General features: G+C 35.4%; 1 protein-coding gene and 1 long non-coding RNA gene across 3 annotated transcripts in view; one reads left to right on the top strand and one right to left on the bottom strand.

The window, feature by feature from the left end:
* LOC117078805 overlaps positions 1–24,035 on the bottom strand; it is a 279,082-nt gene that overhangs the window by 33,141 nt on the left and 221,906 nt on the right. The gene's annotated exons all lie outside the window — the stretch shown is intronic.
* The window catches only part of TRPA1 (transient receptor potential cation channel subfamily A member 1), a 65,830-nt gene that overhangs the window by 1,445 nt on the left and 40,350 nt on the right, over positions 1–24,035 (top strand). Inside the window, exons 2-15 of the mRNA XM_033202294.1 lie at positions 2,341–2,497; positions 5,068–5,243; positions 8,699–8,806; positions 10,671–10,779; positions 11,294–11,439; positions 12,559–12,695; positions 14,871–14,919; positions 16,492–16,591; positions 17,287–17,387; positions 18,402–18,571; positions 18,657–18,821; positions 20,377–20,491; positions 21,512–21,678; positions 23,579–23,672. Coding sequence (XP_033058185.1) covers positions 2,341–2,497; positions 5,068–5,243; positions 8,699–8,806; positions 10,671–10,779; positions 11,294–11,439; positions 12,559–12,695; positions 14,871–14,919; positions 16,492–16,591; positions 17,287–17,387; positions 18,402–18,571; positions 18,657–18,821; positions 20,377–20,491; positions 21,512–21,678; positions 23,579–23,672 — 1,794 coding nt within the window. The remainder of the gene's footprint in view (positions 1–2,340; positions 2,498–5,067; positions 5,244–8,698; positions 8,807–10,670; positions 10,780–11,293; positions 11,440–12,558; positions 12,696–14,870; positions 14,920–16,491; positions 16,592–17,286; positions 17,388–18,401; positions 18,572–18,656; positions 18,822–20,376; positions 20,492–21,511; positions 21,679–23,578; positions 23,673–24,035) is intronic.

Raw genomic sequence — 24,035 nt, 5'->3', positions numbered from 1 at the left:
GTTTTGCTATTACACATGTGACAGAGTATGTCTGTGAGTGTAGCTGTGGCTTCTCTGTCTGTCTGTCCCTTGGTACTTTTATGGATATGTCTGTATGTTAAAGTCCTAGCAGGGTCAAGAGGTACTTACAGCTTTAATTTTGGTAGAAATTGACAAATTGCTGTCTAAACAGGTTGCAGGAATTTGCACTATTGCCAATTGTGTGTGTAAGTCAGGCATGTATAGTTAATCACACACACCAAGTAGCCAGGCCTCCCAAGGTGAGTCTGTTGACATGTCCAGTTTGACCACAGACATTTTTTGTCCTTCTTAATGTTAGCATGATAACTGTGGCCTTTTGGCTTACTCCAGAGAACTGAGTCATGAATAGATTTCAACCACTAGAATAGTATCTTTACAATTAATATGGTACAGGAAGAAATTTTAAATTTCTAAAATCACCCATGTGGTTATATTTTCTAGAGATATTTGCTGAAGGATTTCTTAGCTGCGAGTCTCAAAATTATTTGTCTTCATGTTTCTAATTGTCTTTATTTAGATTTATCGCCTATGTAGAGCAACTTAGGCTTTTTAAGCCTTTTAGAAGCTACATTAGTTTGTAGATGGAGAGATTATATATTTTATTTCATTAGCTGTGGTAGTTCCATATCATTTTGTAAAAATCTCAGTGTGGTTGTACTCATTACCAAGAAACATATATAATACTGTGAAGGGTTTTTTGAACTCTAGAACATTTTTGGTGGTTTTCTAATTTAAAAGAAAAACTGTATAACATGTTTTCTCCAGCACATACACAGTATCTCAGGAACACTAACAAAACTGAAGGATCACAGAAAACTTACAAGATGAGAAATGTGGACAAAGAACCACTGGACTGATGCTTTTAGCCTTTTCCAATTGTTTTCTTTCAAGATAGTGAATACTTTAGCATTTGACCTTCCAATTGTTATCTCTCACCTTAGTTTCCAACCTTTTGGCCACATTGCTACTTAAATGTATTTCATTAAAGCAACCTAAAAAAGATGTATTTGATATCTCTGTTTTAAAAGGTTTAGTTAGAATTAGGTTATCTAAAAGTGATCTAGTCTATTATGTTCTGAATCTAATCATACAGTTCAGATTCCAAAGGAATCTGAAGTGACCCTGTGACAACATGAAACTACATTAAATGAATATATATTTTGTCTAAATGACATCCTTGGCTTACTTTCAGAACTTTAAAAAATCTCTTCAAAGCCTGACAACGTCAGGTACTGATTGAGATGATTTAGTACATCTGATATGCTCATGTAAAGTATTTAGATGCTGTTTTGTCATTGTGAATTCAATAGTACCTTGTGAGCATCTGAACCTAGTACTCCCTCTAAAGAGTGTGGAATTGGGTTTGTGTTGACAGCACATTGCTGAATAGACATCCTAAACTGCTCTTTCTGGCACTAGGGAGTGGGCAGCATAATCCCTTTATTATGCAAGGAGCATATCAAATTCAAGTACCAAAATGCTTCCAAATAGATTTAGGTCAACACTTTCTTTGATAGGATAAGACATGGAAAAAGTCCCTATTTCTGCAAGAAGCCCATTTTAAATTTATTACTGAATATGTGTAAATTTGGAAGTGGTTGGATGCTCATTGTCATATCCTGTAGTCACTAAAGCCATATGTAGCTTATATAGAATTCTTTTTTATAAGTTAAAAAGTAACATATCTCAGTTTAAGAGACTACCGTAGAAAAGTGACTTGTTAGGTACTGTTCTGTAACAACAGAAGCAAAATCCAAAGTTCAAAAATTTAAGAAATTAAGTTTTATTTATTCCAATTTGACATTTACTGAATAAATCCTCATATCCTAAATCATTTCTTAGCAATATTAAGATACATTAAATACTTTAATACATCATTTTAATTGATAGCTTTTCTCTTCAGTAGTGAGAAATGCTCTAGTTATCCTTAAAATAACGAACTAGAGTTTGAACACATATATTATCATGTGGCATATGTGACTAGTTATGGTCCATGGTAGAATTAAAGCAAGTATCTGATTCATTTGTTTGGGGAAGATTTCTACGTTTCCTTAGCAACAAAGAAGAAGGCCTTTATTTCTAAGCATATATGAATGAGTTCAGGATTAAAAAATTTATTTCATATATTGATCAATCTTGGGGCATTTTCTCAAGCCTTCTTTGTGTATGTAAACATTTTGTGTATTTCAAAAAAATTTACCTCATTATAAGCAGGATAGATAGTTTTGGATAATAATAAGTTCTTTCAGGCTATAAAATGGTTATAGCCATAAATTTTGCATATGCTTGTTTGTTGTAACGGTGTTTAAATACCTCTAGGTGGTTTTTGAAGGAAGTGCATGTGGATTACAAAACTGTAATAAACAAGAGAAATTAAAAAGATGTGATGATATGGATACCTTCTTCTTGCATTATGCCGCAGCAGAAGGCCAAATTGAGCTAATGGAGAAGATCACCAGAGATTCCTCTTTGGAAGGTAACAAAATATTACAATGCATCTTCCGGAAATCATTCATCCCATTCAATTCACTAGAAAGAATGGAATGAAGTGATTTTTAAGGGTAATTAGTGCCAGTTATAAAGAGCCAATATATTTCACTTAGAATTGTGAGTTTTCCTATACACCAGCACTCCTCAACTTCTTCTACTGAAATATAGCTAAGCATATTGCAGAGATCTAGGACACCCCACAACAAGCACAGACTTTATTTGAATTTTTAGATAAATTGTAAGAATGCGTGTACATTTTATTTACTCTTTTATACTATTTCCATTGAGGTGAATTTACATTTAAATTATCATCATTAAATAAAATTGACATAAGACATAAATAAAATTGACCTCAAGAAGGTGTACCATACTCCTACAGTGATGTTTTCCAGGTGCCAGCCTTGTACACTCTGCCTTGTTTAAGCAGTTCAACTGAAGGCAATGAGGGAGGTGGATGCCACAGAGATGGAGGCAGTGAGGTGGCGTGATAAGACCTGCACTATATAAGATAATTCCGTCAATATTGTAGAAGATGGATTAGAAGTGGAAGCCGAGCTAAAAAGTTATTTTGATAGTAAACAGAGGATAAGAGTTCACCAGGGTTGTGAGGCTACAAAAAGGAGACAGGGAGAGGTTCGAGAGATATTGGAGTGTAAAGTCAATAGTGCTCGACAGCAGAGTAAATGGGAAGAGAAAGGGGCAGGGAGTTAGAACTGACTTTGAAATTCTTAGATTTAGGAGATTAGGCTAATAATATAATCATCCCCCAAAAGGAGGAATATGAGAAAACAGAAAGGAAGTGAGTGCGAAGGTGTGAGATTTGGTCACAGTGAGTTTGAAAGGCCCAGGGGACATCCACTTGGAAATATCCAGCACACAACAGAAATGCAGAAGGAAAGGGGCTGCCCTACATGAGCACGATTGCATAGGAAGTCGCTGAGACAGTGGAAATGTGTGAAAATCCTTTAGGGGATCACAAAACTGCTAGCAAAGATAGCTAAAAGTAGAATACCAACATCAAGAGACAGATGGCAGAGCAAAAGCCAGAAAAAGATGAAGACAGTGAAAATACACATGTCGTGGGCGAAGTTACTGGGATAGAAGAGTTAGAAGGAGCCCTTGCCACAAAGAGATCAAGTATGAAGGAGATCAAGATAAAGCCCCTACATTAGAAGGCCCCAGTGACCTCTATAAAAATAAAAATGATTTCTGAAAAGTGATGAGGGTAAAAGCCAAATTCAAGTTAATTATTGAATGGTAGTTTGTAAGTATAGATCCCTGTTTAAGTTTGGTGCCAAATGGAATGATGAATGGAGTGATTCTTCTTAATCAGATGGAACGGTCAAGAGATGTGTGTGTGTGTGTGTGTGTGTGTGTGTGTGTGTGTGTTATTTAGAATGAAACACTTAGATGAATGAAGGGAAATGGCGGAGAGACACATTTTAAAAAGGAGGGAAACAGAAAACATGGCTGTATGGTTCGAAGTACCATGTACCATAGATGGTCCCCAAATCATATTTTTGAGCAAATACTTTTTCTCCTTTCCTGGACATAAAGATATACTGCCACCAATTTACAAGGTTGATAAAGCAGTCAGCCATGTCTATTTTAGAATAGCTATAGGACTTTGCAGGATGAAAGGACATATTACTTATATGCTGAGCTCACGGGGTACATAGTGCCATATATCCTAGCGTAGAAATACGTGGAAACCACTTGTGGCATCAGGGTCTGAAGCTCAAATTCTAGTCTTGTGGTTTGTTAGTGGTGTGCTTTTTTTCTTATTAACATTTTCAGAGCCATTCCTACAGGCCAGGCACTCTGCTGTGATCTTTAAAGACACGATTTAATACTATTGTCCCAGTAACACTACAACATTGCAAGATCTTTCTCTCTCTCTCTCTCTCTCTCTCTCTCTCTCTCTCGTTCTCTTTCTCTCTGTCTCTCTCTCTCCTCCTGTGTGTGTGTGTGTGTAGGTATATGAATATATGCTTTTTCAATTTTTTTTTTTTTTTTTACCAAGTTTGAATACAAGAAAGCTGAGGTTCAGAGAGGCATGGTAACTTTCATACCTCCATACTGGCTCTGTGATGTTGGCAAGACTTTTAACCTCTCTGGACCTCAGCATCTTCCTCCTTCTGAACATTTGTCATGGTGTTACTTTGCAGGCTATTGGAGGCTTGAATGAAATAATGGTCACGTGAACTTCGTAGAGTCCCCAGTATATAGTTCTTTCTTTTACATAATCTCAATATTTTATCACAATACCCAAACTCATATAGATAAAAACATGTAGCAATAGGAGGATCTTTTTCTTATAAATGCTACCGATAGAAATTTAACTCACTTGATAAAGTCAGTACCATGCTTCTATATATTCCCATTAGGTGCCCATTAAATGTTTCATGAGAATTGAAGCTATATTTTTAATTACTATAGGAAAGATGCAGCTGATGTCAGTTGCACTTGGCACTGAGTTTGGAGTGGATAGGCACTCAGGAGGTGTTGAATACAGTCTAAGCAAAATTTAATCCACATGTTGGTTTCTTTTTCTAGTGCTGAATGAAATGGATGATTATGGAAATACCCCTCTGCATTGTGCTGTAGAAAAAAACCAAATTGAAAGCGTTAAGTTTCTTCTCAGCAGAGGAGCAAACCCAAACCTCCGAAACTTCAACATGATGGCGCCCCTCCACTTAGCTGTGCAGGGCACGCACAACCAGGTGATGAAGGTAAGGCTACTGGCTGGCTCCAGTGGGCCTGACTGGCAGTACAGGTGCTGGGACCCAGATCCAACTCTCTCTACCTGCACCAGGATGAGCACCTTCTAAGCTTTCATGGCAAACAAAATGTAATCATTACATTTGCTTTTCTTCTCAGTAACTGATGATGATGATTAGTTCTGACTTTATTGAATAGTTCTTATTCACCAGGCATTTTCGTAAGAGCTTTATGTGTGTTTGTTTATTAAATTCTCATCTAAGCAAACCCACTATGAAGTAATTCTACTAGAATTCTTATTTCATAGCTGAGTACACTGAGGTGCCAAAAGAATTTGAATAACTTGCCTAACGTCACACCACAAGTAAAACTGCAAGACCAAGAAAGTTTGTTTTCATCTTTATATTTTCAGGTTTAGGCTTCGTTACTTTTACCTGACTGCTTTAATGATTAAAAGAAGGAAGGTAATGAGAGACTCAGTGAAAACAGAAAACATAATTATGATTCGCTATTTTTATTAGAATGGATGGCCTGTCAGACAGATTAGTTAGCAGAAGACATAAGGATACCACTGGGAAATATCTTACTGGTTTTCAAGGTGTAAGAGTAAGTTCAGTCAAATAGAGGAAACCCTGGAAAAATGCTAAAGGGTAAGAATTAGGCCATAGTTTGTAAACTACATCTCAGAGTCTCTCAAACACCCTAGAACACAAACATGCTTAAAGGATGAAGAATACAATTTACAAATGGAGCATGTTCCAGAAATTCATTGCTAAGGTAGGCTATTTGGAACTTATAATAAGTTTTCTGGTAGAAACAATATCCAAAGAGTTCCATGAGTTTCAGGCTCCTTTCAGCCCAGAAAACTTTCTCTCAGCCCTCTGAAACTTTGGCTCCTTTAAGTCTGGCATAAAAGGTGGGAGAGAGCCACTTTCTGCTTTCCTACTGTACCTTGTATATGGCTCTATCAAAATTCTTAACACATTATATTGGAATCAAATATTCATGTGCTTTTTTTGCCCACTGGGTAATTATCCTTGAAGGAGGGCTGTGTCTTACTAATTCAAGTGTCTATTATTCCTCAGCGCTGTGCTGGTAAATGATGAATGAATGAGTAAACGGGAGTTCTGGCTGACTGAGAAGGGGTGAGCTGAACTCTCAGTAGCTATGAGATAGGTCAGGATGGCTCCCTGAAGAGGTTACTAGAAAGTCCTCTGGAAACAAGCTGTTATTTTTTGTCATTATTCATTATTCATGAGCTAAGTGCTGTTTCCATATCATCCGGGTTGGGCCACTAGTGACTGCAGGGACTCCCACAGAGATGTCACATATTTCCTCATGGATCTCTTGCTCCCTCTGAAGGCTCTTTTCAAGAACACATGCCTATTAACTCAATTAATATTGGCTCTGAAAATGTGGTTTGGGAACTGAAGGCAGATAACTGTTGAATGACTATTGTTAATTAGAAAGCAGAAATCTCCAGACCAACAAATACAGAAAGGTAGGTATCACATAGAAATAGAAAATAAAGCTCCTAACTGATTCATAAATTCAGTGATGGACATAAAACAAATTTTTCTGATGACACCAGAACAAGCAGAAAAATAGAGTTCTAAGTAAAACTGACTCTCCCCTACTTGGTCTTACCAACCACAACTTGTGTGTAAAAATATTTTCAGACTCCTCTGGCTCACCAGAGATGACAGGAATAGAAGGAGGAGAAGGTATTTTGGAATGTCTCCCCTCATGTTTGCAAACAGCAATCCTCTCTACCTGCCTCTCCCAGTTATGCCCATGTTCCAGCCTGTACCCACCCAGCCCCTGCCAGTTTAGAAGCTGCTCTATGGACTGCTCCACTGACCTTCCCTCAAACCTTCCTCTGCTGCCTATAATAGTTGTAAAGTAAAAAACTGTCATCCACGCATCACTTCAAGTTCTTGCACGATGATTTATGGTATGCATAATATTCCCTGGGACACTTTGGCCTGGGAATTAGGGGGTGGTTTTGTCTCTCAGTGGCCTGCAGGCCTTAGTCCTTGGAGCTTTACTTCAAAGTATCCAGTTGTTTGATCCTTCCATGATGTTTTCCAGATTCTCAACAAAGGGACCTGTGGAGGGCTCACCTCCGAATCTTCCGGACTTGCCTGGTCATGACTGAATTTGAAGTAGCTGCACAGTTTAGTTGCTCTCTCTGGGATCCCTGCCACATATAATTTAACACAGCTATACATTTATGATCTGTGATTCTAAGAGGGCAAAGAGAGAAAAGCCTCTTCTTGTAGGCTTTGGTGGGCTATTTTCCATATGAATCTAGAGCTTCTTAAGAACAGAATGCAATGGTGCCTAAAGTCCATGGAAGGAATCTTATGTTCTCATTTCCCTTAATCCATCAATCATTTCTCCACATATTTTTATGTACTAAAATCTCAGTTTAATTTTCATTTATGAGCAGAGCTAATTAGTAAACCTAATTCATTTACTGACACTCACATGGGGCATGTTCTGTTAACAAGAGGCTCTGGTAAAAAGTTGTATACTTTTTTAAAGAAGTCAATATTTTTGAGAAAAAGCTTATTTAAGAAATTCTTTTAACATTATTTAATTATAAGGACATGCCATTGTTTATCATAGTCTTTCTGCAAGAGAAAAAGCCTCTAGTAGGCCACTTTAAAGATTTGATAAGATATTTAGATGAGATAATTTTGTTACATTGAATATTAAAGAAAGACCGTTCAAAGATCTATAGACACTTGGGCAAAAATCAGCTGGCCGTTAACCAGGTGAGGCAGTAACAGGTCTTCAATGAAATTTCATCAGAAAAATTACTTGACCATTTTATCAGGATGCTAATTTCTTACATTGTAGAGCAAGTTTCCATTCCAGGACAAGTTTGAATTAATTGGGTTATGCCACACAAAACTCTATTTTCTTTACTAAAGAGAATAGAGTTTCCACTGACATTTCCCAAAATTCTTGCAATCCAGGTAAAAGAAAAATAACTGGAAGAGAAAAAAAAAAATCCCTTCCTGCCCTTCCTCCTTCTTTCTCTCTCTTTTACTCTCTTCCTTCTTCCCTACCTCTCTTCCCCTCCACCATGAACACATTCTAATGGCTCCATAAATTTATTTTTCTGAAAATATTAGTTAACATAGCTTCACTAATACAAGTCCGAAGTATTAAGTGAAGCTATGATAACTAGTATCTACAGTTCTTACTTTATTTACAATGCCACAACTCATTATCACCTTAATTGTTGTGACATTGAAATCATGATTATTTCATCTATTTGAGAAATTTACTTAGTACCCACAGTGTGCAGAATGTTGCGCTAGATTGTGTGGGAGAAGGATGAAAAAAGATAAATAGACATGGTCCCTGGCATCTGACAATTTAAAATCTAGTGGAAGACAAGTACTTTATTTGGAAATCTGTAAAATTTTGACAATTATTCTCCACTTTTGTGTAGGTCTTGCTCGAGCATAGAAGTACTGATGTTAATTTGGAAGGAGAAAATGGAAACACAGCTGTGATCATTGCATGCACCAAAAATAATAGTGAAGCACTGCAGATTTTGGTTTGTATATTTTTCATATCTTTCTGCTTGCTTTATCTTTTCATGAATACAACATGGATTATTATTATTTATAAAAGCTCTTAAGTTTTTCTCCTTAGAAAAATATAAAATACAAAAACTAGGTCAGAAAAAAAGTTGTTCTATGTGTTTTTGTGTATGTACTCCCCCCTTAAGAGGATCTGAGATTGCTTATAGAAGACTAATAGTAAAGCAGTAAAGAAAATTATGAGAAAATCAAAGTGAAAAGAAAATATAGGCAGGAAAAGTTGAGATGAAGCTGGTAGTCAAGCTAGAATGCAAAATACAAAGTATAATGGCCTGAATGTTATAAAGATGGATCAAATGTATGATTCTGAGCTTCTGAATAGTCAAAGGAAAGATGAATATAGTCAGTTGCAGACTTATTTGGCCCATAAGAGAAAAATCAAAGGAAACACAGCTCCCATGACCTGAAGACACTATTATTGGGTCTCAAAACAGAGCCCTGTGTGATGTAATGGCAAAGGTTCTTAGCCACATGCCTGAGAGTACAGCCAGCCTTCTCTCTGGTGAGGCTTCCTGGCATGGTCCAGTGAAGCGATGGAGATGCTTGTCTACATGACTTCCTCCTGCTTCTGGCAGTGCTCCATCTGAGTATGCTGTTAGAATGCCAGCAAATAGACTGTTTTCAAATATTCCTCAGTTACTTGCATGTTATCCAGGCCAGCATCTGTATTTTTACCACTTGATTTTGCCTCTTCACAATCTCAGAGAATAAGAAAATACAATTAAATAATTTAAAACTATTTACCTAATGTTTAAATGTGCCGTACAAATATGTTTTAGCACCTTTACTAGATGGACTTAGAAACAGGTACATACTCTAAGCTGTCATGATTGGACCACAAAGAGAATAAATGATAAAGAAAATAAAAATAAGTAACACTCAAACCAAGAATTTAGGAAAAGAGCCTTAAATTAACCAAAACAAAATTGGGATAAATAAATAGTATTATTGAAAATACTACAGAAAACAATATATTTTTGAAGTCTGGCTTCCTTGCAAGTCTAATTTATGTGTATACTGTGTGATAATATTGTTCAAAAAAGCTTTTACTTAATAATATGATTTTACAAAGTACATCTTCAATTTCTGGACTCTCTCTCTCCATATATATATATAAAATTTCTGGACTATGATGTATAAAGTAAACAGATACTACCTCTAAAAGCTGAGATTACAGGTGGTATTGGATTCTTCACACTTTTCTACTTTTTCAAAATCATTTTTTGTAGTAATTAGAGGTATTTAAAACTGAAGGCTAATGATTTACAGAAAATGGTAGTTTAAAATGATTGGTTTACATAAAAAGGTAGTATAACATTCAGTTCTTCTAACATCTTTTTACTTAAGAAACGTCATTAGTGAAAATATTTGATTATGGCTTAACAAGAGTAGTGGCACATTCATTTATTAATTTTGCATAAATAAAGGGAAAAGAATCTAGGAAATATCACTTTATTTGCATAAGAAACTGAAAATGGTTATGGAAGTCATGATAACGTCTTCAAAAATCTCTTTAATCCCATTGAAAAATGTGTTGACTTTATTGCTGGGGTATCAAGATTGATATTGTTGTGTCTACATTGTTACTTCTTTGGAAGATATAAAATAATCTCTATTTCAGAATGTTAGTCTACTTCAAAATTACCTTCTTGCCTAGATTTCATAACATAGGAAGCTCTCTGTGTACTTTTACATAGACGTATAGTAGTAAAATGATATGGGAGAGGCACGTGAATTCTCATCTTAAATGGTACACAAATAGACCCTTGTGATTTGGGGTTTAACTGGTGTCATTTTTCATTCTGTCTTTTCTTCCAGCTTAACAAAGGAGCTAAGCCATGTAAATCAAATAAATGGGGATGTTTCCCTATTCACCAAGCTGCATTTTCAGGTTCCAAAGAATGCATGGAAATAATACTAAGGTTTGGTGAGTTGAGGCTTTTCTATGTTATATACTATAAATAAGTCTATTTTGGTGGATGCTATTAATTTGATTTTTATTTCTTTTGAGATGGAGTCTTACTTTGTCACCCAGGCTGGAGTGCAGTGGTGTGATCTTGGCTCACTGCAACTTCATCCTTCCAAGTCTAAGTGATTCTCCTGCTTCAGCCCCCTGAGTAGTGGGACTATAGTTACATGCCACCATGCCCAGCTAATTTTTTGTATTTTTAGTAGGGATGGGGTTTCACCATGTTAGCCAGGCTGATCCCGATCTCCTGACCTCGTGATCCTCCCACCATGGCCTCCCAAAGTGCTGGGATTACAGGCGTGAGCCACCGCACCCAGCCTAATTTGAAAAATATTTAACAGAATTAAACACAAGCTTTTATGTGTCTCAGTGCCCTTTCTTTGTTTTATGCTTTGTTCATTTTTTAAAATAAAAACCCTCCCTATTATTTATTTTATATACTTGTTATGTTGAATGTTATTTTCTTCTAAAGGTGAAGAGTTTGGGTACAGTAGACAGTTGCACATTAACTTTGTGAATAATGGTAAAGCCAGCCCTCTCCACCTGGCTGTGCAAAATGGTGACTTGGAAATGATCAAAATGTGCCTGGACAATGGTGCACAAATAGACCCAGAGGAGGTAACTCTTCATATTCTATATGACACTTTTATCTTAGAATTGTCATAAGCATATAAAATACTTTATAGCTCTTTTACAGTTAATTTAGATTGAAATGCATACAAGAAATACATATTTCCTTCTGCTTATGAAGAAGCAGAACAAGAGAATACCTCAAGTTTCAATCTATGTAAAAAATTTTGAGTACTCCCCAAAACAATTGCAGACACAAATATAGATACAACAAAGAATATTTATCTAGTGCAGTTGCCATTAAAAGAAGTTAAGGCCTACCCTCAGAAGACGATAATGTTCAGCCAGGAACATTAAAGCCCAATCATGAATGTATTTGGTTTTAGTTCTACTCAGAAAAGTTATCATTTTTAAATTGAGGACCACTTAACTAATTTCTAAAAATATGTATGTGAAAGTGTTGACTGTATTTGGGAGCTGAGCTTATGTTAGGCATCTCTGACCAAAAGTGGAGAGTTCTGGCCCTTTCTCCTTCAATGTCTGAGTTTTGGGTGGCAACAAGCTCCTCTCCAAGATACTCCAAAGGCCTGTATTTTATGTAGGAAGAGAAGATTGGATATTAATCTCATGTGCTTCTGGAAACCTCCTAAAAACTCAGAAAAGCTAACACTGCCTTTTAACTCTTTCTATATTGTCCCTTCAATATAGAAATGAAGAGCTGCCAATGGTGGTATGGGGTCTGAAGTCACTTCATACACTGAATGCTTACAGCAATGATTGGGACATTGTTCTCATGTTCCCTGGGGGAAAGAATGGCACCCAGATAATGATGGTGGAAGTATATGCCAAGAGTTGTTGTATTAGAAGGAAGCACAATTGTCAGCTACCATTTATTTATGGATGCTTTTCTTTGCAGGTCCATAAAATCAAGGAATATTGTGTATTAGAAGGAAGCATAATTGTCAGCTACCATTTGTTTATGGATGCTTTTCTTTGCAGGGCCATAAAATCAAGGAATATCTATCACATTTCAGAGGATTAATGGTGATCAGTCTGATAGATATTCCTTGATTTTATGACTCTGTGAAGAAAAAGCTCATGCCAAATATAAGTTATATTCGTACATTGAGATTTAAACATTGATTCTAGTATTAAAATCCTTTACAGAAGGGAAGGTGCACAGCCATTCATTTTGCTGCCACCCAGGGAGCCACTGAGATTGTTAAATTGATGATATCGTCCTATTCTGGTAGCATGGATATTGTTAACTCAACCGATGGAAGTCATGAGACCATGCTTCACAGGCAAGTTTCCTACCTATCATTCTGTATACTGATTTTCCATCTTCATGCGTGAAATTAGACATTGCGAGGAGCAGTTAGCACTAATGCTAGCAAAGATTTTGTGATTCAAAGGAAAAAGGCAAAGATAACAAAGACCCTGTGGATCAACTGGAATCGCATATGTTCCTTGGGAATGGGAGTAGAATGTTAAAGAAATTTCACAAAATAAAATCACCTGTGGCATATTCTGATTCAGTCCAGCGGATATAGGCTCAAGATTAATTTTCTGTGTGCTAAAGAAGTCTACATACACAGTCTTCCAAGTCATTTCTAATCTGTTTCAATTTTTCATATTTATGTTATCCCCATTTTTAGTGATAAAAATGGAGTAGATACATATGGATATGTCACCCCCATGCTAATCCCTCCTGCTCACCAACAATTATAGATAAATGGTTTCAAAAGATATAGTTTTAGGAAATTATAACCAAATTTCCAAAAACAATAACAAATTTATTTGAAGTTTAGCAGAAATACACATCAGGCAAAGTGTATTAAACCATAGGCTTACTTGTAGACTGGAAATTCAATTCTTTTGGAAAGACAAGTATCAGATGCTACCCATGTGAGTGAAAGAGGTATCTGAGATGAGCCTTCACTCTCTCGGTCTCTTATACACACACATACTCACACACACAGAGCTGCCAATATATTTTCAATAGGCAATTGGACCTGGAATTCTACAAAATCTCTTAGAAAAAAAAAAAGAAACTCTAGCTACCAATATAAGATCTGTTTCTAATAAATGTACACAGCAAAACCACCAGGCACAATAGGATATGTGTGAATAGAAAGGAACTCCCACTTAGGATGAATTTTCAACCTAAAGTTTTATAGCATAAAGCTAATAAAAATCTACACATTTGACCAAAGACCAATTTTTCTCCAAGAAAATAGAAATAATAGGGCATTCCAAAAAGAATTTTAAAATGAAGATATTTGAGACCTTCAAAAATTTAAAGGAATAATCATTTACATAAAACTAAATATATGAAGATAACATAAGATGGTGAAAAACAGACTGTCATATTTGAATCCAGGTTTGGTGATATGAAAATGATTCAGTAAAAAAGAAGTTTAAAAAAGCCATTGAAATCAAATGAAAACTCAATAGATAGACTAACCTCTAGACCAGAAATTCTCAAGCTGTTGCACATTAGAATCATGTGGGTAGCTCACAAAATCCCAGTACCAATTTATAACCTAGAATATTATCAAAATATTTAAGATGAGTCTCAGGAATTAAAGAAAAAAACTCTTTGTTTCCAATGTTTCACCAATTTACAAACCCAGTGATTTGGTTATTGTTAAAATGTATCTTTAGCACACAACCTTAATATATTAATACGCATAATGAGAAATTATCTTAGGAAAATGGAGCCTTAATGTTAGAATTTGTTCCCTTGTCATTACTAAATATAATTAATATATTTTAAATATGATGCAACCTCTTGTCAATCAAATTAACAAACTGATTCTGAAATTTATGGATGAAAGGCCAAAAATAGCTGAGAGAACCTTGAAACACAGATATGAGATTTGCGATAGGAAACACAAAGCTTTGAATCATTAGTGTTAACATTTGTTATGGTGTTGCTTATGACTGCCTGTGAGATGATATCAAAATGTTTTCAATTCTCTCCATAATTATTTTTGGCTTTATAAAAACTCAGAAAAACTAACACTGCCTTTTAACTTTTGCCAAAGAGAAACCCCCCAAAGAGGGGCTTTTGAACCCTGCAAATGAATTTGAGGCACACATTACATGTACCTTTTGGTATTCCCCATGATCATGGCAGTACCAGTGATTTCCTTGTCTTTTCTATCTTGGGACAGATGTTACTACTCACTTCAGAACATCTTTATGGTGATTTTTCAGGATGAAATAGGTTTCTTAAAGGATGAGGAAGAAAATATGATGATGTATTTGTTGTTCTCCTATTATTATTACTTTGAAAATGCTACCCTAATCAGAATCAAATTATAAATTTTGAAAGCTTACTAATTCTCTTACAGTCTATCATGTTATTTTATGATTAGTTAAATTCACTTTCCAAATATAGTAGCTTTATTAAATACATTTGTATTTACGTCAATAGTACTTTAATTATAATGTTTATAATTCTGTTTTTTCAGAGCTTCATTATTTGATCACCATGAACTAGCAGACTATTTAATTTCAGTGGTAACTATTCCTTTTACTGGTTTATTTTTATTACTGTTTATAATAGAAGAAATCATATAATTACATAATATGGATTTTCAAAAATGAATCAAATTTCAATTTCTTGCTTATCAGCAAAAACAGTGTACAAAAGGATGATTGACATACTTGGAAGCAGAGTATATTATGTATGAATATGCAACGGCCAAACATTACTGTGAACTTAGAAGTGTCGAAGCGTAATTTGGATATCCATATCAGTGTTTTTAGTGCAGGAAGTTGGCAGGTACATTGCAAGGAAAGCTGTTCCCGTGGCCTGTAAGAGGGTCTTACGGGAGCTTGGGCGGCAACCCTTCTTCAGCCTGGTGGCTTTAAGGTGGAGGCAGGACAGGCAGCACAGGGGGAAGCTCCTACCCCAGCTGCCTCAGTGCCACCTTTAAAAACTGAGGAGTTGAAAAATACTGTCAAAGATTTATTACAAGTGAAAGCATGAAGCATGGGATCTTTTTCACTCTGGGAGGTGGAATCAATCAGCTTTTGAGTTGAATTTTAATAAGCCCTTTATACAGATGAATGTATGGTGAATTTACGTAAGCTGCACCATATCAGCAATGACAGATTTCCATTTGTAGTATTGAACATGTGTGTGTTGTCAATCATAACTATTGAAATTATGATAATTACACAGAAGCGTCCTGGGGAGACTCATTATATGCCATAAACTATGTATTATATGCCATAAACCATAAATGATAGTTATGCATGATTTCCTGCAAAGGCTGCCATCTTTTCACCAGGCAAGAGAACTGTTGCAGAGCCTCGCTGACCATGGAACTTGCCAAAGGGCATGCTACCCCCATGCTACCCCCATCTATATTAGTGGGCCCCAAAAGAACAAAGAAATATTCATGTTTGGATTTTAAGCTATTTTTTATTACCCTATATAATATACAGAATTATTTCCATGACATTTTTAAAGGCCTTTGATTTCTTGTCATATCAAATATTATAATATGTAATGGTTAACATTGACTTATTCATTTAAAATATATATTTAATGTGATTTTTAAATAGAAATTTTCTTAAATAAATGGCTAAAATTTTACTTTAGAATTTGAGTGATTTCAATTCAATTATTTCAGTTCATCTATTTCAGATAAAATAGGATTTTTTAAAAAAGTGGATGGTGTTTTGTAAATGTTTCTTAAATAATATATGTAATGAATTTGGAAGACTTAAAATTATAGACATTTAAAAATTATTTCTTGCAGTGGAAACTAAACTATTGATCTAAGTAAAAGGATATTATTTTTATGGTTCAAGTAGTAACTAGAGCTATTGCCAGGTGTCAGTAAAAAGCCTAATATGTGAGAATAATTTTTTGTGGAAATCATAAATGAATTCCTTGATTTCTGATGATATAACATATGAACTATGGGAAACTTTCAAATAATTCTATAACTAGTCATATGGTTTAGTGCTAGCCATAATATAGACACTCTATATCAATGAATTACCATTAGTTAGAGATTATAATATATGATGGTTTTTCTGTTTTTAAGCTCTTTGTTGAATGGTTTGTTTGATTTTTAGGGAGCAGATATTAATAAGATCGATTCTGAAGGACGCTCTCCACTTATATTAGCAACTGCTTCTGCATCTTGGAATACTGTAAATTTGCTACTCTCTAAAGGTACCAAGAGGGACCAAGCCAAGTCTTTTGAAGTACTACTCAGTTTGGTTAGATGAACATTCATTGTGTGCCAAATGAACCTTCATTGTGTGCCACCATGTATTGTGTGCCAGGCCCTGGGCCGGATGTTGTGAATTCAAAGATAAACAGAACACTTTTCATGTCTAGAATAATTTTCTGTCCAGTAAGGGAGCATACTTAAAAAGACAATTTCAGAACAATAGTAGATAACATTTATAAAGCAATTGTTATACCCCAGGCATTTGCTGAACATTTAATTAACTGTCTTTCAATGGGTCAGTCCTGTGTGGTGTAGGTACTATAACTTCCCCATTTTAGATTCTAACCTGGGCCCCTGATAACAAAGAAGTGAGGTGTCCTTCTCTGCTCTCCTCTTCTTTCTTGATCTCTAATGTGTCTGTACTTATATTTTATGCTTTAAAAGGTAAGGCTTCATGTATTTATGTAATGCATCACATATTTTCTACCCCACGTACACACACAGACACACACACACACAGAGTAAGGTAAACCTGATTTTAAATATGTTTAGTTTTCTCATCTAAACACAATTTCCTGTAAACTAAAAGTCAACATTATTTTAAGTCAAATTTTTTTTTGCTAAGTTGTGAATCCACATAAACAATGCTTTAAATAAATGAATAGAGTTTATATTTACATAATGTTTTTTTCAGGTGCCCAAGTAGACATAAAAGATAATTTTGGACGTAATTTTCTGCATTTAACTGTACAGCAACCTTATGGATTAAAAAATCTGCGACCTGAATTTATGCAGGTAATGTATATCTATGGATTTCCATTAACTGAGTTGGGTTCAACAGAAAATAAACTAATTTTGTTTGTTGTAATTTTTGTTATTATAGAAACTGATTCTGGAATTTTAAAAATGTTTTAAATAAAGATGACATATTTGAATATTTAGTTACTGATGGTGGTGGTGGTGATGATGATGACAATGATAATTGTAGTGAGACTGATTTTTTAACTTACAAAGGAACTTCATATGCAGTCATCTATGATAAAGTAACATCTTTAATTAGTTTGATTTTCTTCATTCTTTGACCATTATGATTTGCATATCAGTGGAAAAATCCAAGTATAATAATGAATTATCAATATTCCACCATCTATTAAGAAAAATTACTCAGCATACTTGACTTGCTGAGGAGAGGTTGAAAGCATTATTTTTATATTTACATTCACCAGCTAATACTTAGTATTAGCACATGTATGTGAAATACACCATATTTTTGTTGTCAATAGATTTCAATATTGCCATTGTCTTTAATAATAAAAAATGTATATGTATTTGAATATTTAAAAAATAACAAAATATGAGAAACTTAAGCTTAAGCATATAAAACATAAAGTAAACCTAATATTAACATCCCATCCATTTTACCTAACAGAATGTATTAACATGAAGCTGTTGGGTGTTATTTGGGGGTGGGAGGAAATAAGAGGAGGGGCAGAGGGAAGGGCCGTGATCAAATATATTTGAAAAATGCTGAGTTAAAAATGTTAAGTACATTTTCCTATTGGCATGGTATCTCAGATCCTTTAATATGGTAATGTACATTAATATGGTAATGTACATTACGTGAAGACAGAGCATTCAACTTCCTTCATATTTATTTTTCTCTCATATCCTTTAGGTTATTTACAATTTTGTCCCTAAGGAGTACATATTGACCCTTGTTGGAAAATATTTTCCTACAGAATAGTTTGAAAACCATCATTTTAGCATAATAGCAGAGTTATTTGTATAATATTAATTTTTTTCCTATAGATGCAACAGATCAAAGAGCTGGTAATGGATGAAGACAATGATGGGTGTACTCCTCTACATTATGCATGTAGACAGGGGGGCCCTGATTCTGTAAATAACCTACTTGGCTTTAATGTGTCCATTCATTCCAAAAGCAAAGATAAGAAATCACCTCTGCATTTTGCAGCCAGGTAAGGGTCAGTCTAGCAATGTATGAACATGTCTTCTTTCCGTTTAATATTTGCTTTGAAAATACGAAACATAATTTTTTTCAAGTTACGGGCGTATCAATACCTGTCAGAGGCTCCTACAAGGCATAAGTGATACAAGGCTTCTGAATGAAGGGGACCTTCATGGAATGACTCCTCTCCATCTGGCAGCAAAGAATGGACATGATAAAGTAGTTCAGCTTCTTCTGAAAAAAGGTGCATTGTTTCTCAGGTGAGGATATATGATTGGAATGTTTATATAGTTTCTTTAATTAGCCATTTTGAGGCTATCTTTTCATTATATTTTTAATTATGAGGTCTAACTTTATATCTCACTAAGTACTTTTATCCATTTTATTTTATCATCAAAACATATATAACTTCTAAAAATACTGGAAGGGAAGTCAGTATTATTTCCAACTGAAAGACTTTGAAGTTTTTAGACTTGAAAAACCTTGTTCAAGGTCACAGAATAAGTGGCTTTGTGCAGTCTTTCTCAGAACCTTTCTTTGAAATACAGTTCTCATATTTTACCTCATCTTGCTGCCATATTCCTATATAGATACAAAACCATGGTTGTGTATGTGTGTGTGTGCACATACACACACACAAAACATACAAGTTCAAATATTCTACTTTTCATTCAATCTGATGAATGGTAGATATAAAAAGCTCCCTTTAAGTGACAACAGAAGACAGTAAACATTTCTGAATTTTATTATACTTAAATGAGCTCAAGCACAAGAAACAAAACAAAGTTAAAATATGTAAGCATAATAAAATATGTGGCATAATTAAATGATATTGTGATAAGAAAGAAAAAACCTGGAAACATTTTACAGAGGTTTTTCATTTAATATCTTACCATGGCAGTAGCAAAGAGCTTATTAGGCTAATGTTCAAAAACACATTTCCTTACCATAATATTGATGACAGCAAATTGGTGCTACCACTACAAGAATGAATGTTTTGCTCAGCTTCTTCTGGTTTACAAAGAAACACCAAGCAACTGACCTGCAAAGGGACCCAAGTAGACCCAGGCCAGACAGTTGTTGCTTATTACATCATAACTGATATAGCAACATGGCTCTTGCACTCTAAAACATCTGCGCACTAGCACTGAAATTAGTGTCAGGAATTTTTTTCTGTGTAATTTGAAAAAAGATAACTAATATGATAAGGCTTCGTTGTATTTACATCTTGAATTTCTGTGGAAAAGGATAAATATTTTTCAAAGCAATTGAGTAAGCATCTTTCAGAGCACAAGAGGGAAGTTTTTCAGATTTAAACTCTTAGAATAATAACTGACACTAAGCTAAGTATCTTATAGCCATATACTGTATTATTAGTAGTATTACCAATAACTATTGACCACAAAGACTAACATTACTTCATAAAAATTTTTTGATACAATGTTCATTGAAAGAATAAAACAAGATTTAAATTGATGTGTACCAGTTCATTATAGCTTTAAAAAAATGATGTATGACACAGACACGCTAAGTGTACTTCTCCTACCCCAAAGTATTTAGTAATGTGTTTATATACTTTCGTATTTTAAACCACTAAATAAAAAACATGTGTGAATCACATTAGAAATAGGTCATTTAAGATCATTGAGCTTGGAATTAGCTCATTTATTATAAATATTTTATAAATATTTAGTTGCCAGATCTCATTTATACTTTTTGTTGTCATCAGATTTACCTAGAATAAGCCAAATGGCATCCCATCCCGCATTTCATCTGCTAAGTGTATGCACATATCTTTTCTTAACTCTTTACCAGTGACCACAATGGCTGGACGGCTTTGCATCATGCGTCCATGGGCGGGTACACTCAGACCATGAAGGTCATTCTTGATACTAATTTGAAGTGCACAGATCGCCTGGATGAAGATGGGGTATGCACTGTGGTCCTCATGCTTACCCAAAATCTTGACATAGCAGAAACTTCCAACATTGCCAGAAAACTCTCCAAGATACCTTTTACCTTCCTTGCTCTATTCCCAGCCTTTTGTTGGATATTTAGCAAGTGGATTCTTGAGGTGAAGTATGAATCAAAAGGCAGCAGAAATGAGAGAATACCAAGGGGTGGGTGAATGTTGAGGAAACCCCCAGTCTCACAGAGCAGCGAGGTCTACAGGCCACTGAAATTTGATGGCAAAGCGTTTACTCCCTGGTAGGTCCAGAGGAATGAAGGCAGGGGTGAGTTTTCATTAAGATAAGTGTTATTTTGAAGTGTATTGAGCCCTTTATTGTGCTATTATGTCCTTCCTTCTGTTGGGGAGAGTGACTTTTGAAATGTATGTTTGTTCATAAAACGATGGGGATAGAAGATTGTTGTTGCCTTTTTCAAAAAAAAAAAAAGTCTTTATGTGGGGAAACTAAAAATGGGCAAACTTATAACAGTCGCTGATTTAAAAAAAAAAACATTTACAAGCTTGTGAAGCCCCAAATCTGTAAGTCACTGTTCTCCAAATGATCAGTCTCAGGAGGATTTTCTTCTGTGTTCAACCCAACATCTTTACCCTGAAAGCTTGTCCTTTGTCCTTGTGGAATCATCCCATTGCAAAAGCAACACAAAACAAATGCCTTGGAATTCTCTCTCTCTCTCTCTCTCTCTCTCTCTCTCTCTTCTCTCTCTCTCTCTCTCTCTCTCTCTCTCTCTCTCCTCTCTCTCTCTCTCTCTCTCTCTCTCACACACACACACACACACAGATCCACTTCCCACACATGCACACACACACATGTTTGAACTATAAACTCATTATTTTGAAGCTTGATTCTGAACACCAGTTTTAAATCCTATGTATTTTGGTATTAAATAGTAGTGTCGCTAATTTCTTTTAAGCAGTTAAGCGGTGAAATAAGGCAGATTAGACATTGTCACCACATTTTCTGTGTCTCTTTTTCCTCAAAAGAACACTGCACTTCACTTTGCTGCAAGGGAAGGCCACGCCAAAGCCGTTGCGCTTCTTCTGAGCCACAATGCTGACATAGTCCTGAACAAGCAGCAGGCCTCCTTTTTGCACCTTGCACTTCACAATAAGAGGAAGGAGGTGGTTCTTACAATCATCAGGAGCAAAAGGTATACTGTCTTCCTGTCCACTGTCATGTAGTGTTCTCTGGTTTCGGGATGATTTGAAGTCTGAGAGAAAATAAATGAGTTTCGGCCATTAATCAAAATTTAAAATATCAGTTGTTTGCATCAATCTTTTAAATTTTATTTTTAATTTTTATTTATTTATTTTTAGAAAAGATCTAGCTCTGTCACACAGGTTGGAGTGCAGTGGCATGATCTCTGCTCACTGCAACCTCCACCTCCCGGGCTTCAACAATTCTCATGCCTCCTGAGTAGCTAGGACTATAGGCACGAGCCACCATGCCCAGCTAATTTTTGTATTTTTCGTTGAGACATGGTTTCACCATGTTAGCCAGGCTGGTCTTGAACTCCTGGGCTCAAGTGATTCACCCACCTTGGCCTCCCAAAGTGCTGGCATTACAGACATGAGCCACTGTGCCCGACCCTTTTATTTTTAGTTTGTGTGGGTAAATAGTAGGTGTGTATATGTATCAGGTACATGAGATGCTTTGATACAGCCATGCAATGCATGATAATCACATCGTGGAGAATGATATCTATCCCCTCAAGCATTTATCCTTTGTGTTACAATCCAATTATACTCCTTTAGTTATTTCTGAATGTCTACCTAAATTTATAAATGAATATTTTTGGATGTCAACAGGCACATTGCTTAACCTCTCTGATCTTCAGTTTATATTTCTTAAAAAATAAAATGTGGGCACATAAAACGAAGCTTCACATCACTCTTGTGAGACTCCAGGGGTTCAGGTGTAGTGTCTGGGACCATATCATTGTCAAGCAAACTCTGCACTGCCCTACCTGAATTTGCCCAACATGTGCCAGTAGAAACCATAAAACTGGAGAGGGCAAAAATATTCCCCAAGGCAAATCCAATTGGTTATCAGTGCCATATAATGGGATGACTCTTAACATGTAATCTTTGGAGTTGGTGGGTTTGTAAACCATACGCCAAGGAGTTTTAGTGATTAAGTTAGAGGATAGTCTGTTTCACTTCTCATAATATCTTTATAGTATCACTTTCTATAATAATCACAGATAGATATGCACAAGGGCCCAGTGTCACCTAGTAGTGGACACAGAGCAAACATTCTCATATTCAAGGCACATCAAGCCTGTGTTTTTGAGCATGGACAGTCTAAAAAATCACTTACTGATCATCCCTTTAAAGCACTTTTAATGAAAGTGTTCAATCCAAACTTTTCTTTTGATAATGTAGATGTACTAGATGGGTTTTATTGATAGAGTTTAACTGAAAATTGGATAAGATCTTGGAGATAAATGGGCTATTCTTTGCCTCCTGCCATAGATTTAGTTCTTCCTTGGTATGGTAAGCACTGTCTTACCCTGTTCAGTTGGATGGTGATGAAGAAAATGGGCAAAATCTGGAATGTTCTGGCAGAGGCTATGCTTATCAATGCACTTTACACGTGTTAGTTTGTAGTTTAATTCAATACAGGATGCACACATGCATTAGTTATTAAATATGGGAACAGTACTACACTAATGGTGTAGGTATGTGAATGTGGAATCTCTACCCAACGTGGTCAGCTCTGTAAATACTGACCATTTCATAACTTCAGGAGAAAAAGAAGATATAGTCCCAGCTTCTTTGAATGGCATTTAGATAAAGAGACAGAACAATGATTATAACAGCCATCCTGAAATTTACCCACATTCCTAATGTCCATTAATGGACAAGGATTCTGTTACTGAGTTGATCTTGGTTTACGTGTTGGTTCCATTGGAACCAAGGGTGAGCATTTGTATTTCATGAATACGCTTAAGTTTCGATTTCCCCTAAAGAAATAATCTTGAGTTTCAGCTATTGTACAGAACAGAAGGATGAAGACCTGTGCTCATCTTACTTATTTATTTTTTACAGATGGGATGAATGTCTTAAGGTTTTTAGTCATAATTCTCCATGCAACAAATGTCCAATTACAGAAATGATAGAATACCTCCCTGAATGCATGAAGGTAAACTCTCTAAAACAAAATTCTTCCTGGGTTTATGCTTGACATGTATGATCTGAGGATTTATTGTTGTAATCACAACCTAATAATAATAATTTCCAACTTTAAAGCTTCCCATTTTCCTTAGGCTATAAGGGAAATGAGACAATAACTACTTAAGGAAGGCCTTCTTGGATTAAATAATCCTATTATTATATGTAATAGATAATAATATGGTAAAATATTTTTATTTAAATAATCTGCACCTATAGCAGAGACTACGAACTGGTGTTTGTTGACCGAATAAAGCCTTTGTATATGTTTCACTTGGCATGCATGCTATTGTTATTTCAAATTTGCATGAATTGCTAATGTTTGAAACCAGGA

The sequence above is a fragment of the Trachypithecus francoisi genome, unplaced genomic scaffold (genome assembly GCF_009764315.1).
Source record: "Trachypithecus francoisi isolate TF-2019V2 unplaced genomic scaffold, Tfra_2.0 Lachesis_group7, whole genome shotgun sequence".
Classification (NCBI taxonomy): domain Eukaryota; kingdom Metazoa; phylum Chordata; class Mammalia; order Primates; family Cercopithecidae; genus Trachypithecus; species Trachypithecus francoisi.
This window is presented reverse-complemented; position numbering and strand designations above follow the sequence as displayed.